This window comes from Macaca thibetana, chromosome 3 (assembly GCF_024542745.1).
Source record: "Macaca thibetana thibetana isolate TM-01 chromosome 3, ASM2454274v1, whole genome shotgun sequence".
Taxonomy (NCBI): Eukaryota; Metazoa; Chordata; class Mammalia; order Primates; family Cercopithecidae; genus Macaca; species Macaca thibetana.
The window spans coordinates 57156573-57171495 of record NC_065580.1 but is presented as its reverse complement, the minus strand read 5'-3'; the positions used below and the strand labels follow the sequence as shown (position 1 = coordinate 57171495).

Sequence of the window (14923 nt, the reverse complement as noted above, 5' to 3'; positions counted from 1 at the left end):
ATGCAGCCGAGTTCATTCCATTTCACTGCTGTATACTGTTTTATCACACACCATTATTTATTAATTCCACTACTATTGGCTATTATATTTTCAACTTTCACTATCACGCACAATACAATGATAGTGCCTATATTCTAAAGTTTCATTCTAAAGTGGAATGAAAGGGTCCTAGAAGATACAGAACTTCAGCTTTACTATATAATGACAAACTGCTCTCCAAAGTAGCTGTACAAACAAACATCAGTATTAGAGTTCTCTCTTCACATTCTTGCCAACACTGTAATTTATCAGGTTTTAAATTTTGACAATTTGATCAATATTAAATAGTATCTAATTGTTCTAATTACATTTCCCCAACTAATAGCAAGGCTGACCATCTTCCCTTATATTTTATTAGTCATCAGGGGAGTTGTCTTTTCACATCCTTTTATTTTTCTATTGAGTCATTTGTCTTTTACTTACTCATCTGTAGGAGTTCTTTATGTCCTGTATGTAGTAACACTCTGATAGTTAATGTACTGGAAATATCTTCTCCCAGCCTGTGGCTCATCTTTTAACATGCCCAAAGTTTTAAATCTTAAGATATTCAAATTTATCTCTCCATTTTTGTTTGTGCTTTTTATAACTTGTTTTTAAAAATTCTTCTCTAACCTGAAGTAACAAATATTTTTCTCCTGTATTTTCTTCTAAATGTTTTAAAGTTTTGCTTTTCTAAATGCTTTAGAAACTATTTGGAATAAATTTTCATGTGTATAATCATTTGACTCACAACCATATAGTCCGTTCTTTTTCTACTGATTTGTGATGCCACTTAATGTCACATATTAGTGATCCATTATAAACACAGGTCTATTTCTGGGTTTTCTATGCTGTTCCATTGGTATATATGTTTATGTATCTATATCATACTATCTTAAGAGTATTAAATTTAAAGTAAATTTTTATACCCAGTAGGGAAAGATCCCTGTTGTTCTTCAAAATTGTTTTTGCTATTCTTGATATTTTGCTTTTTAATATGGACTTTAAATCAGTCTAACTCCAACCAAAACCAGACAGAGGTAAAGAGACCAGAGCTCTCTTATTTCTACTATGTAAGGATACAAGGATAAGACAGCTGTTGTAAACCAGGAAGAGAACCTTTACCAAGAACCAATCATGTTGGCACCCTGATATTGAACTTCTAGGCTCCAGAACTGTGAGAAATAAATGTTTGTTGTTTAAGCCACCCAGCCTCTGGTATTGTTATAGCAGAAGGTTCTTTGATGGCTATGCGTTACCCTTTTATCAGATTGAAAGTTCTCTTTTTTTGTCTCTAGTTTTCTGACTTGACTTGGTTTTACTGACAGGATTAGATAAAGAGTTGGATAAGAGAGATAAGGGGAAGCCCAGTGAGAATTTTAAATGACCACCAAGTTTCTAGACTAGTGGGTAGATGGAGATGTCATTCACCAAAATTCTGAATGGAATAAGAAAAACAGATTTATGAGGGAGAACTGGCTAAATCTGAGGTGTTGGTGGGACACTCAAATAAAGATATCCTATGCTCTCCTCACATGTGGCTATTCAGCATTTGAAATGTGGCTAGTACGGCTGAGCAGGGTGGCTCACGCCTGTAATCCCAGCACTTTGGGAGACCGAGGTGGGAGAATCACTTGAGGTCAGGAGTTCGAGACCAGCCTGGCCAACATGGTGAAAGCCTGTCTCTACTAAAAATACAAAAATTAGCTGGGTGTGGTGGTGGGCGCCTGTGATCCCTGCTACTCAGGAGGCTGAGGCAGGAGAATCGCTGGAACCTGGGAAGCAAAGGTTGCAGTGAGTTGAGATCGTGCCATTGTACTCCAGCCTGGGTGACAAGAGTGAGACTCCATCTCAAAGAAAAAAAAAAAAAAAAGAAATGTGGCTAGTCCAAAATGAGATGTGCTCTAAGTGTTTACATTGGATTTTGAAGATTTAGTATTAAAAATCTAAAATATTTCATTAATATTTTTCATATTAGTTATATGTTAAAGTGATATTTTGAATATAATGGACTAAATAAAACATATTAGAATTTCCCCTTAAAAAAAATTTAATGAGGCTTCTAGAAAATTTAAAATTATATATCTGATTCTCATAATATTTCCATTGGATAGCATTACTATGGGCACTTGGAGATACAAATTTGATATTCATGAGATGTAGATTTGTGAATATAACCTTATAGGTGGAGTTTAGACCAAGGTGTACATGCATCTGGCCACAAAGTATGTTGAGTAAGAAAGTACTAATGCACCTAACACACAGATTTGACTTACAAAACTCCAATTACCAATAACCTTTCAGGAACATACATAACCACAATGTAAGTACTGAGATTCTATGTTTTGATGAAGCCAGACCACAGCTCACATAAAAAGAAAAAAAATTACAGAAATATAAGCTTGAATGTAAGCTTTTTCTTCTCTGTAAAATTTGAACATAAATTCAAAGGAGCTTGACTGATAGCTCCACATAAGCCAAAACCATAAACCAACCTGATGAAAAGGGTCGTCTCTATATTCTTTTTTCACACATGGATTAATTTGAGGATTTTCCACATCTGTCTCACTGGTACAAGATGAATGGCATTCTGCACAATGTAACAAGTCTTCCCATAACACATCTTCTGTTTCAGATTCTGGCCTTGCACTCTCAGAATCCTGTCTGGAACTTGAACAGCGAGAGCTGCAACTAGTACCCGATTTAGGGGCATCCTGAAATCAAGATATTCTTTGACATTAATACAATTTATGTACCCTTTCCAACTCAAAGGATTCTACAGAACCCGTATATTGATACTTTTTGCTAAAACAACAAATACACCCTCAAAAGACAGTGAGACAGCAAAACATTACAAAATATATTAGTTTTTATTCAGTAATAAAAAACCCTCACATCAAAATTTATTTGATTTCATATTTCAGCTCAGATATTACTTTGCATACAAGGGTTGTATCTATTTTCTCTTAAACTTTATATGAAGTTCACAACTCAGGCACAGAGAGTAGTCTAAGTGCATATGGTCTGCACGGTGAACATTAACTGACTTTAATTGATGTTATTAATGGCGATACCATTGGCCTTCCATATCCATGCATTTCACATCTGCAGATAAAATACAATATTCCTGAGATGCAGAACCCACAGTTTTGGAGAACTGGAGGGTGAGGGCTGACTTTATGTGTCATCAGGTTCCACAGGGCTGACCGTGAGACTTGAGAATCCTCGGATTTTGGTATTTGTAGAAGGGCAGGATATCCACCAATCCCACGTGGATACCAAGGAATGACTGTATTTTCTTATTCTAGTCTTCTTTTTTTTTTAAGCAAGAATGGATTTATCTACTGTTTTTGTTTTGCAAATGGAAGTGAAATCAACATAAAATTGGTATCTAAACCAAGAAGGTAATTGCCAATTCATGTTCTTGAGATAATCTGTGGTATAAAAGTAAAAAACTAAAACAAGTTAAATAATTTCTAATCAGTTTACTTTATCCTGGGAGTCTGTAATGTACAAAATAAAAATGAGTAAAATTTTGATTTAAATTAATTAAAAATAACTTTTACTGAATAAATCATGGTCATAGCCATCCTTTATAGTCAGGTACGTTCAAATTCTTTTTTTTTTTTTTTTTCTGCTGTCCTCTGTGACTAGATTTGTCATGTACCTTTAAAATGCATTATATTCCTTTGTCTTTCCTGTGCTATCACCGTGTTCAGACTTTATCATTTATACCTTCATTGCTATAAGCACCTCCTAATTGATCTTTGCCTAAAAGGCCTTCCTCTTCTTTCCAGATTAACCTTCCTAAAGCACAGCTGTTCTTTGACTCCTCTAGTCGAAATCTTTCCTTGGCTTCTCACTGCTCCCCTGGATAAAGTTCTGACTCCTTCACCTAGCATGTTCATCTTCATATGTGCTACTTTTTGACCTTGTCTTCCACTACATACTACAACCTTTTTCTCCAGTGACAGTAGGCTACTCCTGAGTCCCTAAGCATGGCTTGTTCTTTGCTTTATGTTCCACCCTAGGCCTTAATTATGCTCCTACCTCTTATCATTAATCCTGCACTCCTTTAAAAAGCTGTTAAAAATTAAATGAGCATGGGAACTTTGAATACAAACCTGGCACAAAGCAGGGGCTCAACAAATGCTACCTTAAAGCCACCTACCTAGAGTGATCACTTTGTCCCTGGAGTTATTATTATTATTATTATTTTGAGACAGAGGCTCACTCTGTCGCCCAGGGTGGAGTACAGTGACACGTAATCTCCACTCACCACAACTTCCACCTCTCAGGTTCAAGTGATTCTCCTGCCTCAGCCTCCCGAGTAGCTGGGGTTACAGATGCATGCCACTGCAACTGGCTAATTTTTGTATTTTTAGTAGAGATGGGGTTTCACCATGTTGGCCAGGCTGGTCTTGACTTCAGGTGATCCACCCACCTTGGCCTCCGAAAGTACAGAGATTACAGGCGTGAGCCATCAAGCCCGGCCTGAAGTGAGTTATTATTTATATTCATTTGACAATAAATTTTGCACTGCTTTCCAGAATCAATCTCTCTCTCTATATATATATACACACACACACATATGTATATATATACACAGGTTACCTACATATACCTAGTTACTCCTGAGTAACTAGGACTACAGGAGCCTGCCACCACACCAGGCTAATTTTTGTATTTCAGTAGAGATGGGGTTTTACCATGTTGGCCAGAATGGTCTGGAACTCGCGACCTCAAGTGATCCACCCACCTCAGCCTCCCAAAGTGCAGGGATTACAGGGGTGAGCCATGGCACTGGCCTCTTTTTTTTGAAGCGGGACTACATGCATGTACCACCACGCCTGGCTAAATTTTGTACTTTGTTTTTTTTCTTTTTGAGAGATGGGGTTTCGCCATGTTGCACAGGTGGGTCTCTAACTTCTGAGCTCAAGGGATCCGCCCACCTCAGCCTCCCAAAGTGCTGGGATTACAGGTGTGAGCCACCGCATGTGCGACCAATATTGTCTGTCTTAATATTCATGTGTTTAATATTCTCAAATAGATTGCAAATCTCAATACACTACAAGTCCACAAAAGACGGATTGTTTTTTTTTTTTTGGGCCATCTCCTTACCACAGGTAACAAAATACCTCGAGTGAATGAGGTACAATATTAACAATTAATCTACTGATATTAGAATGGGGATTATGAATCTACAGTGTGTTAATAGAGTGTTTGTGGGAGAAGGGCTGTTTGTTTAGAAAGAAGTAAAAAGAAAAACTTTTAAAAGAGAAGAAAATGATTAATAAGTAAAAACAAAATAAATATAGAAAGAAGAAGAAGACAAAAATCACTCTGCTTTGTTTTATAAACAGCACTCCAAAAATATTTCAGGTTCTCTAATGTCACTAGTTTTCATTAGCAAGGCACAGAAAGCATTAAGCTTTTAATAATTGCTAATTTAAAATTTGTGATAAAGATAGTTTATTATCTATAACTTCTGATGCAGACTTGCTAATCAGATTTGGAAATAGTAACAGGATTAAAGGCCTGATGACTTTAACTGAAACTAATTAATGATTACCTGATTAAGAAAATATATATAATTCTTTAGAAGTGTTTTTTGCCAAATGCAGATTAATAAGTGGGTTTTTTTTAGATGGAATCTTACTCTGTCACCAGGCTGGAGGGCAGTGGCGTGATCTTGGCTTACTGCAACCTCTGCCTCCTGGGTTCAAGCGATTCTCCTGCCACAGCCTCCCAAGTAGCTGGGACTACAGGCACGTGCCACCACAGTCAGCTAATTTTTGTATTTTTTGTAGAGATGGGGTTTTACCATGTTGGCCAGGATGGTCTTGATCTCTTGACCTCGTGATCTGCCCGCCTCAGCCTCCCAAAGTGCTGGGATTACAGGCGTGAGCACCGCACCTGGCCAAGTGGGTCATTTTATACATTTAAAAATCTGGCTGGGAGCGGTGGCTCACCCCTATAATCCCAGCACTTTGGGAGGTCCAGGTGGGTGGATCAAGACCAGCCTAGCCAACATGGTGAAACCCCATTAAAATACAAAAATTAGCTGAGGCAGGAGAATCACTTGAACCTGTGAGGCAGAGGTTGCAGTGAGCCGAGATCGCGCTACTGCACTCCAGCCTGGGCAAGGAGAGTGAAACTCCGTTTCAAAAAAAAAAAAAAAAAAACCTAAAAACTATCTACAATATTTGTGTGATTAATAGTGAATATTACTACAAATTGCCAAATAAAGTGTAAAAAAAGAAAATTTTAGAATTGAACAGTTCAAATTAAAACACATTTGTTTTGGTTTGTACTGCTCATCATTTCAAATCTTGAGACGCCCAAACCAAACATATAATCAAATTTAGAGAACACACAGTATTTATTTGAAGGGAATATGAACTTAAAACATAAATGTTTTTTGGGGGGGTGGAAGGAAAATTGTTTAAAAAAACTCAGAAGTTAAATAATTTTCCCAAGGTCATTTAAATAGTCTAACTCCAAGCCCATGGTTTCTTCATTATGCTTCTCATCAAATGTTACCTTTCTGAGATGAAAAGCTAACCTACAATTGGGAGTAAAAATTGAACAATATTTGTAGAGTTGAACAAAGCAAGACAGAGTAGGAAACAGAAGAAACACTTAAAAGAAGCTGTCAGTTCCCTAGGATGCCTCCTGCATCCCAGATAACCAAGTAACTCCTCCCAACAGAACACTGGAAGAAGTCAACTAGATATAGGAGAGAGTAGAAAAAGGCAAAAAACGGGGATTAAATGAAAGTCTACACATTATATGACAAGATTCCCACCTCATCCCCAGTTCCTTTGGTGCCAAACACCAGAGCAGCCTGTTTTATTACCTACTACTGCCATCCCACTAGAAGATTGGACGATTCTTCCCTAAAAAATACATGCCCCTAAAAAGTTTATCTATAGATATCGCCATCTGGGAGGCTTACAACGAATGGCTAGGTTCCTGACCCATTATCTTACAATAAAGCCCACCAATCCCATCCATGCACAAAATACTTCCCCAAAGAATTTTCTTTTTCATTTTGTTTTTCGTTTATCATTGGAATACTTTTATAAAGAAAAACTAAAGTTCAAACTACTCTATCTTTGGCTCCCAAGTCTTTCTGAAAAGACCTTAGTAGTCTTTGATAGCTTCCTTGCTCTGTCTCATATTGTAAGAGGTTCCACGGTCATTTTGTGTATTTCCTGCAACAAACAACAACCAGGAATCAGTCACTTCTTCAAGAAGTTGTTTTGTTTTTGTTTTGTTTTGTTTTGTTTACTTAGTGATAAATGGCACAATCTAGGTGCTAGAGATGCTTGCTCATTTGTGTTTGGGTGGGTCCAAATGATTTTTTCATACCTCACTCTTTTTTTTTTTTTTTTTTTTTTTGAGACGGAGTCTCGCTCTGTCGCCCAGACTGGAATGCAGTGGCGCGATCTCGGCTCACTGCAAGCTCCGCCTCCCGGGTTCACGCCATTCTCCTGCCTCAGCCTCCGGAGTAGCTGGGACTACAGGCGCCCGCCACCACGCCCGGCTAATTTCTTTTTGTATTTTTTTTAGTAGAGACGGGGTTTCACCGTGTTAGCCAGGATGGTCTCGATCTCCTGACCTCGTGATCCGCCCGCCTCGGCCTCCCAAAGTGCTGGGATTACAGGCTTGAGCCACCGCGCCCGGCCCATACCTCACTCTTAAAGAAAAAACATTACTAGTAATTTGAAGAGAGTACAGTAATTTATAAAATAAATTTAAATTTATAAATAAAAATGCAAAAGAGCACTACAAATCTTCTGTTTCCATTTTATTTATTCAAAGGAGGCTTTATTTTGCTTTTTTTTAGAAAAGCCCTTTAAAGCTGGTTTAAGAGTAAAAATTTTTGAGAACTGAATGCAGCTTTTAAAATATCACCTAGTCTACATTCTTCACTTTATAGATGAAGAATTTTATAGCCATATTTTATATTCATGTAATTTCTTATATCATTAAAAAAGATGTGAATCAACCAATGCTTACTATCAGCCTTACTTAGCTGGAAATCAAGATTTTAAGCAACTTTTTAATTTAAAAGTTAAAATTAATAGGTTGAATAATGTTCTGCCCTTCAAGAACCTCAATCATTTAAAATACAGTTGCAAACCAACAAGAGCAAAGATGATGGAGTAAGAAAAATACCTCTACTGCCAAATAATTTATTCTGGGAGAGAGGTCAAACAGCCCTCCAGCTCCCTTGCAGCACCAACTGACTTCTAACAGTACATACAGTAAGACAAAATTTTACAAGCTTGGTTATCTGGTTTAGGAACAAGGGACACTACATCAAATGACGTGGGTGAAGAGGCAATGGAGCAGACACACTGGCATTAGTGTCTGCCTAATGGCAACCACTGGGAAAAGAAACAAAACCACAATCACCAGAAAGATTAACCAGAGACACAACCACAAAGCAGAGTGTGCCAAGAATAGTAACTCTTCTAATCTTAATACTCTGAAGGCAATCATATTCCAGCATAGCGTAACATGTGTTTTTTTTTACAAGTTTAACCCAAAACCATCAAGGAAAAAAATACTAACATAGCTCAAAAAGAGTAAAAGGTAATGTTTATAAAAAAGTGATGAACAGTGTAATTTATTTGCCTTAAAGCCAAATGTTCTACCCTCAGATTAGAAACTGAAAATACAACTGAATGAAATTCTTTAAATAATTTTAAGCTCAAGAGATATGATATAGTTGAAAAGGGTTTAGAGACAATAAAAATTAATAAGGAAAAAGGGAAACAAAGAAAAAAAAACTGAATTTTGCAGTATGGGGACTTAATAACTGGTGACAGCAATGTGAAGGAAGTTACTTAAAAATAATAACTTTGCTATGATCAAATGTATAAAGCCTTTCAAATTGTAGAAAAGTGAACATAGGAGTGTGCAGATTCTCTCTCCAGAATGATCTTCGTTAAAAGCAAACAACAAGCAATGCATGAGTCTTCAAAAATAATGCACAAAGTGAGCTCAAATATGTGGCTATCTATCAATACATGTGCAATACATAAACATAAAACTGCTATTTTATAAATCCAGATCACACAACAATAAATATTGATAATAATGTGAAATATTTATTTCAACAATTTTTAATTGTTGAAAGAAGTTATAAATTAGTAACATATAAAATAGATATGTATGTATATACTTAAGGACAAAGTATATACCTCATTAGGGTAATGTTTCTTATAATGGTGTGACTTTCTATTCCGAAGAACGCTTTCAGAAGTCCTGTCCACGTGACGACGTAATGAGTATCCTGTTTCAGGACCTTCCTCACTGGAGACTTCATCAGAGACATTTGTTACTTTCCTTTGGGTATCCTAAGTGGGGAGTACACAAAGAGGATTATAGGTAATTTCTAACCAACCTTTTAGCTTTTAAACTATGAAATTTGAAATTACACATACATATATACACATAACTTCAAAATATCCTCAACTACCACAAAGTAACTAATTAGTATTACCTGATTTTCTGAAAAAATATCTTAAATCAGTGACTATACTTTTAAAGCATTTTTACTTTTAAAAGTACTTCAATAGCCATTTGTCAAATATTATCCCATAATATTTCTGTTCATAAAAGGATTTGAAACAGTTTCCAAAAACAAGAAATATGCCAGGCACAGTGGCTCAAGCCTGTAATCCCAGCACTTTGGGAGGCTGAGGTGGGAGGACTGTTTGAGGCCAGGGGTTCGAGACCAGCTTGGGCAACAGAGCGAAACTCAGTCTCTTAAAAAAGATAAAAATAAAAAATCAGCCAGGCATAGCAGTGCACACCTGTACTCCCAGCTATTCGGGAGAGTGAGGTGAGAGGATCACTTGAGCACAGGAGTTTTAGGCTGCAGTGAGCTATAATCGCACCACTGAACTCCAGCCTGGGCAACACAGTGAGACCATGTCTCAAAAAACAAACAAACAAACAAAAAGAAATATAAACAGGAGAAAAGCAGAACAGAGACCACTTAAAAGAAGGTGAAAGAACATATTACACTATTTTTTCAAACTGGAAAAGCCATCAATTGTAAGACACACCACTAATTTAATAATGGTTTATAGGACAAGAGGAAGTAAATAGCAACTGCATGTGTGCACATGTCAGACAACATTCTACACACATCAATGTGTAAAAGATATCCAGAGTTTAGAAATTATGAAATTAAATGACTCTAAAGCATACGTTTTATTGATATTTTCATGTTCCTCATACAACTTTACTATGTAATATTAATACAAGCCTGAAAACGTGTTTGAAAGCTGTATGACTGAAAATTTATCTGCTGAATGATAACAGTGATGAGAGGCTCACATCATCAGAGCTAAATGCTGAAAAAAATCTAAAATCAGAGTGAGGGACTACATTCATTGCAGGCCCAAGCTGTACTATGGTTACTGGTACTGAAAATACATGAACGTTCAAGTAGTAACATATACTTTACCCAAAATTAGAGAATCCTCTTTTCTTTATTTTCCTCAACACAATATGTTCATGCTCACATTCCCAAATGTAACAGAGGTAACATCTTTCAATTTGACTCTCTCTATATTTTTTACAGTAACAGCTTCTAAAGAATAAACTGTTCAACCAAAAAAAATTCAGTGAAGCAAAGAAATAGAGACATCACATTAAGCTTTGTTGCAATAAAACCAGAGTCTCTCTATTTTGGAAAAGTAAAGAAATAATTGTTCTCTTTAACAAATATGTCCCCAGTAAGATTTTTTCCAGATTAAAAACAAAACAAAAGAAAACAAAACAGATATGTTGACACCACAGGTAATGAATGCAGGAAAAACAAGGTATCTTCTTATAGAGAACATGAATGGAAAACTGGTTTCCTAGTTCAGCTTTCTGAATTATTACATGTTCCACTTAGTGCAAATTCTTACACACATAGAAGTAGGGAAAGAAAAAGGCTTAACAAACAACAACTGTAAGTTATAAAGTGCTTTTAACGTTTTGGGGCTAGCCACAGTGGCTCATGCTTATAATCCCAGATCTTTGGAAGGCTGAGGTGGGTGGATTGCTTGAGTCCAAAAGTTCGAGACCAGTGTGGGCAACATGGCTAAGCCCTGTCTCTACAGGAAAAAAAAAAAAAAAAAAAAAAAATTAGCTGGGCATGGTGGTACCTGCCTGTAGTTCTAGCTACTCAGGAGGCTGAGGCGGGAAGATCATTTGTGCCTGGGAGGCTGAGGCTGCTGTGAGCCAAGATCACACCATCTCACTGCAGCCTGGATAACAGAGTTAAGACCTTGTCTCAAAAAAAACATTTTGGAAAAACTGAAGCCATCAATTCAGAAGGTGTCAGATTATATCGTCAATCAAGTTTAATCACAACACTTTATCTCATTTACAGTTTCGTGTTACAAAGGCTCACAGAATTAATTCTGGAGAAAATAGTTCAAGGGCAACTACTATATCTAAGTCACTTCACATTAGCTAATATAAAATCACACAGGCAAACTATTTTAAAAATCACACGTACTTTGCTAGGACCATCCCTGGAACGCAGTGTTCCTGCGTTCCAGGCTGTCTCTTCTGGTTGAATAGTTTCACACTGAGGTTCATGGTTTTGTATTCCATCTTCACTGCTTTTAACAGTCTTTTTCCCATCAAGGGATACATAGCCATTGTCAGTTTCAGTTGATTTATCAATTGAATTCTTTGCTTTCTTTGATCTAAAAATTAAAATATGCAGGAGAATGTTTGGACTTAGCTTATTTTGGATAGGTTACTGATAGCAATTATAATCTGTTAATAGTTACATCAGATAGCTACTTCTCTAAATTTTAATGACCATCCTATTTGTATAATAAATAATTTAGAAATATATCTAACAGCTAGAATAAACATGTAAATTAATGTCTCCTATTTCAGCTTACTTCAAAGGTTTTGAGGTCTTACAGACAACAATTCTAGGAGACATGCCCTAACTTATCAAAAAATTCTTAGTAAATCAAATGGTCTTTGAACAAAATCTAGAAACAAAATTTTGCCCATTTCTGATTAAAAATATATTTTGAAGTTTATTTAAAAAATGATCTGTCAGGTTAAGTTGCAATTCATGGTTTAACTTAGTTTGATAAATTCATTTTAGTACACAACTCATTTTAATATACAATGAAGACACAGGTCTTTTGTAACATAAAAAGATATAAAAAAAGGAAAATTTTAAATAAGTTTCTAAATAATATAAGAAGTGAAAAAGAACACAAAGAAAATAAAAGAGTAATCTCTTTCACCCACTGAAATAATCTCTGGAAAAGATATTAGTAATAATGCAGCTTATAAATATCTAAAGGGCTAGAATTGAGGATATTTATAAGAATAAATTTTTTTTCAACATACAAAATATAACATGGGAAATAAGATGTTTTTTACTAACAGGCAAACACTTGAGTCCTCTTCAAAGACTACAGCGGGTGAAAGAACAGTTATTCAAAGGAAATGGTTAGTAGAAATATGAAGTTAGTCCCACACAAAATTAAAATGTGCTCAATGCAGATTAAGTCTATCATAAAACATTTTTAAAGCAATTATATTTAAATAAATTCCCTTGAATTTTTGTTGGAGGTATCAATTTTGCAAGTAAGGAAAAATAAAAATAGTATATTGCCTTCAGTTAGGTCAAAAACCAAAAGTTTTTAAAAAATGCACACATACCAAAAAACCCCACATTAGTTTTAACACTAAGTTACTCAGTTCTATTGGAATCTGTATTTTGGAACTGAGCAGGACCTTAAAACTCACCTATTCAAAATGCTCATTTTGGAAACAAGAACCAGTCTAAGTGACTTATTTAAGGTCACGCAGCCAGTTAGAAGCAAAGCTTGCACTAGAGTACAGACCTTCTGACTATTAAGTTAATTATATTCTCCATACTACCTCAAACTGCCCACTCTCTGGGAAACTGCCTGTTAGGATTTCTTAACACACTCATCAACCTAGAAAGTTTCTGTCTTATGCAAACTGGCCCCTTTCCTTCCTTGTCCTTCTTCTGCAAGGTTCCAAAAAGACCATCATTTCCCATATGCTCTACAGAGCTCCAGTGCTTTTTAGTCATTCAGAGCACATCTCCACAGAGTTGCAAGACTGAAAAGTCAAATCTCCAGATCATTTACTTTCTGTATGATCCTCAGAAGCATGGAGAGACCAAGGGAACAATAAGCCATAGGATAAAGAGGATGGGGAGAGGGAGGAACATGAATTACAGGAGAGAGGAAAATGGGCAAAAAATAGAAAATAAAAGATGCAGAGGAAACATGTTACTTTCTCTGGGAGAGAAAGTGACCAAAACATTAGTTATTGTTTCCTTTACCTCTCCCTTGAACACTGTGCAATGTGCAGATGTGGAAAAAGACCAAGTGAAGTTAAGTTACTTGATATCCTGAAAATGTCAGAAACTCAAAGATAAGGAAGAGAGAATGTACTGGAAAGGTATTTAAAAAGGTTCATGAAAATCAGACTGGGCTGAAGAAGGGAGACGAAAAGGGGGATAAATTAGGTCAAAGAAGATGGAAAAGTTGGTAGAACCATTAATCAGACAATATATGCAAGAAGAGAAATTTATTTAGGAAGAAAGATGGAACACTCTGAGAAATGTTAGTAGGCAGCTGAAAACATGAGCCTGGAGGCCAGCAGTCGAAGTAGAAATAGTGGCTGAAAATTTGGGAACGTGTAGAATGAACCAGACTCTACAGGGTTAAAAAAGGGTAAGGTAGGGAGGTGGGGGTAGGCCAGTAAAAGGGTCTTTGAGTCTGTAGTAACTGTTGCTTTAACCATTTTTCTAAGGAGAATGTATTCTTTCCTTAACAGGGCAGGGTAAATACTATGTGAAACCAGGAGAAAGAGTACCGGTAGCATTCATCCCAAATGATACCTTTCAGCTATCTCTCAGTTCCTCCTGTCCTTACCTCTGCTTCCTTCCAATCTTCTCTGGGTTGTTGCTCTCCCCACTATCTCCTCAAAGTTCATGTTACACTCTCAGGAGACAAGAACAGTAATTTACTAAGCTGTAGTAGGTATTTGATGCTTCTCATGAACCCTATGGAGGTAAGTTGCAAACTAAGCTGCAGTGGCAAAAGAAAAATGCTAAATGTAAGTATTATTCTCAGAGTTTACAAACAGAGGCAGCCTGGTAGTAGCTGGTAATGAAAGCACTTGCAAGAATATCAATGGAGTGGGACAGCAAGAGCAGCCCAGTGATAGTCAATAATGGAAGCCCATCTAGGGATAATATTAGAGAAGAGTACCAGATGCAGCCTGGCAGGGTTAGAAGTTGACCTATATAAAGGCGACAATTGGAATAAGTAAACATATTGAGGATAATGGGAATCAAATTTTTCTCACTGATAGAGAAAGAAGATATAAAAAGAAGAAGAGGCCGGGCGCGGTGGCTCATGTCTGTAAACCCAGCACTTTGGGAGGCTGAGACGGGTGGATCACAAGGTCAGGAGATTGAGACCATCCTGGCTAACACGGTGAAACCCCATCTCTACTAAAAAAACTACGAAAAAATTAGCCGGGCGTGGTAGCGGGCACCTGTAGTCCCAGCTACTCGGGAGGCTGAGGCAGGAGAATGGCGTGAACCCAGGAGGCAGAGCTTGCAGTGAACCGAGATCGCGCCACTGCACTCCAGCCTGGGTGACAGAGTGAGACTCCGTCTCAAAAACAAAAAACAAAAAACAAAAAACAAAAACAGGGAGAGATAGAATGAACCCTGCAGGACTGTATTTGAATTGGAGCTATCAATGCAAATTGATGGTGTATAATATATCTAGATAGCTATAGAAATAAATATAATTGTAAAGGGCCAAATATACATTTTCTAGCTCTGCTCATTGAAAAGGTCTGGGGT

General features: G+C 36.7%; 1 protein-coding gene across 8 annotated transcripts in view; it reads right to left on the bottom strand.

Annotated features, from left to right (window-relative positions):
* The window catches only part of PHTF2 (putative homeodomain transcription factor 2), a 160002-nt gene that overhangs the window by 23929 nt on the left and 121150 nt on the right, over positions 1-14923 (bottom strand). For 6 of the 8 annotated variants that reach the window (XM_050782751.1, XM_050782754.1, XM_050782752.1 and 3 more), the window contains 3 exons: positions 11552-11744; positions 9234-9389; positions 2514-2732 (listed from right to left, as the gene is read on the bottom strand). In XM_050782751.1, the coding sequence (XP_050638708.1) occupies positions 2514-2732; positions 9234-9389; positions 11552-11744 (568 nt within the window). Of the gene's footprint in view, positions 1-2513; positions 7393-7714; positions 9390-11551; positions 11745-14923 lie in introns of those variants that run through there. The other 2 variants (XR_007723983.1, XM_050782755.1) reach the window with 2 other exon arrangements.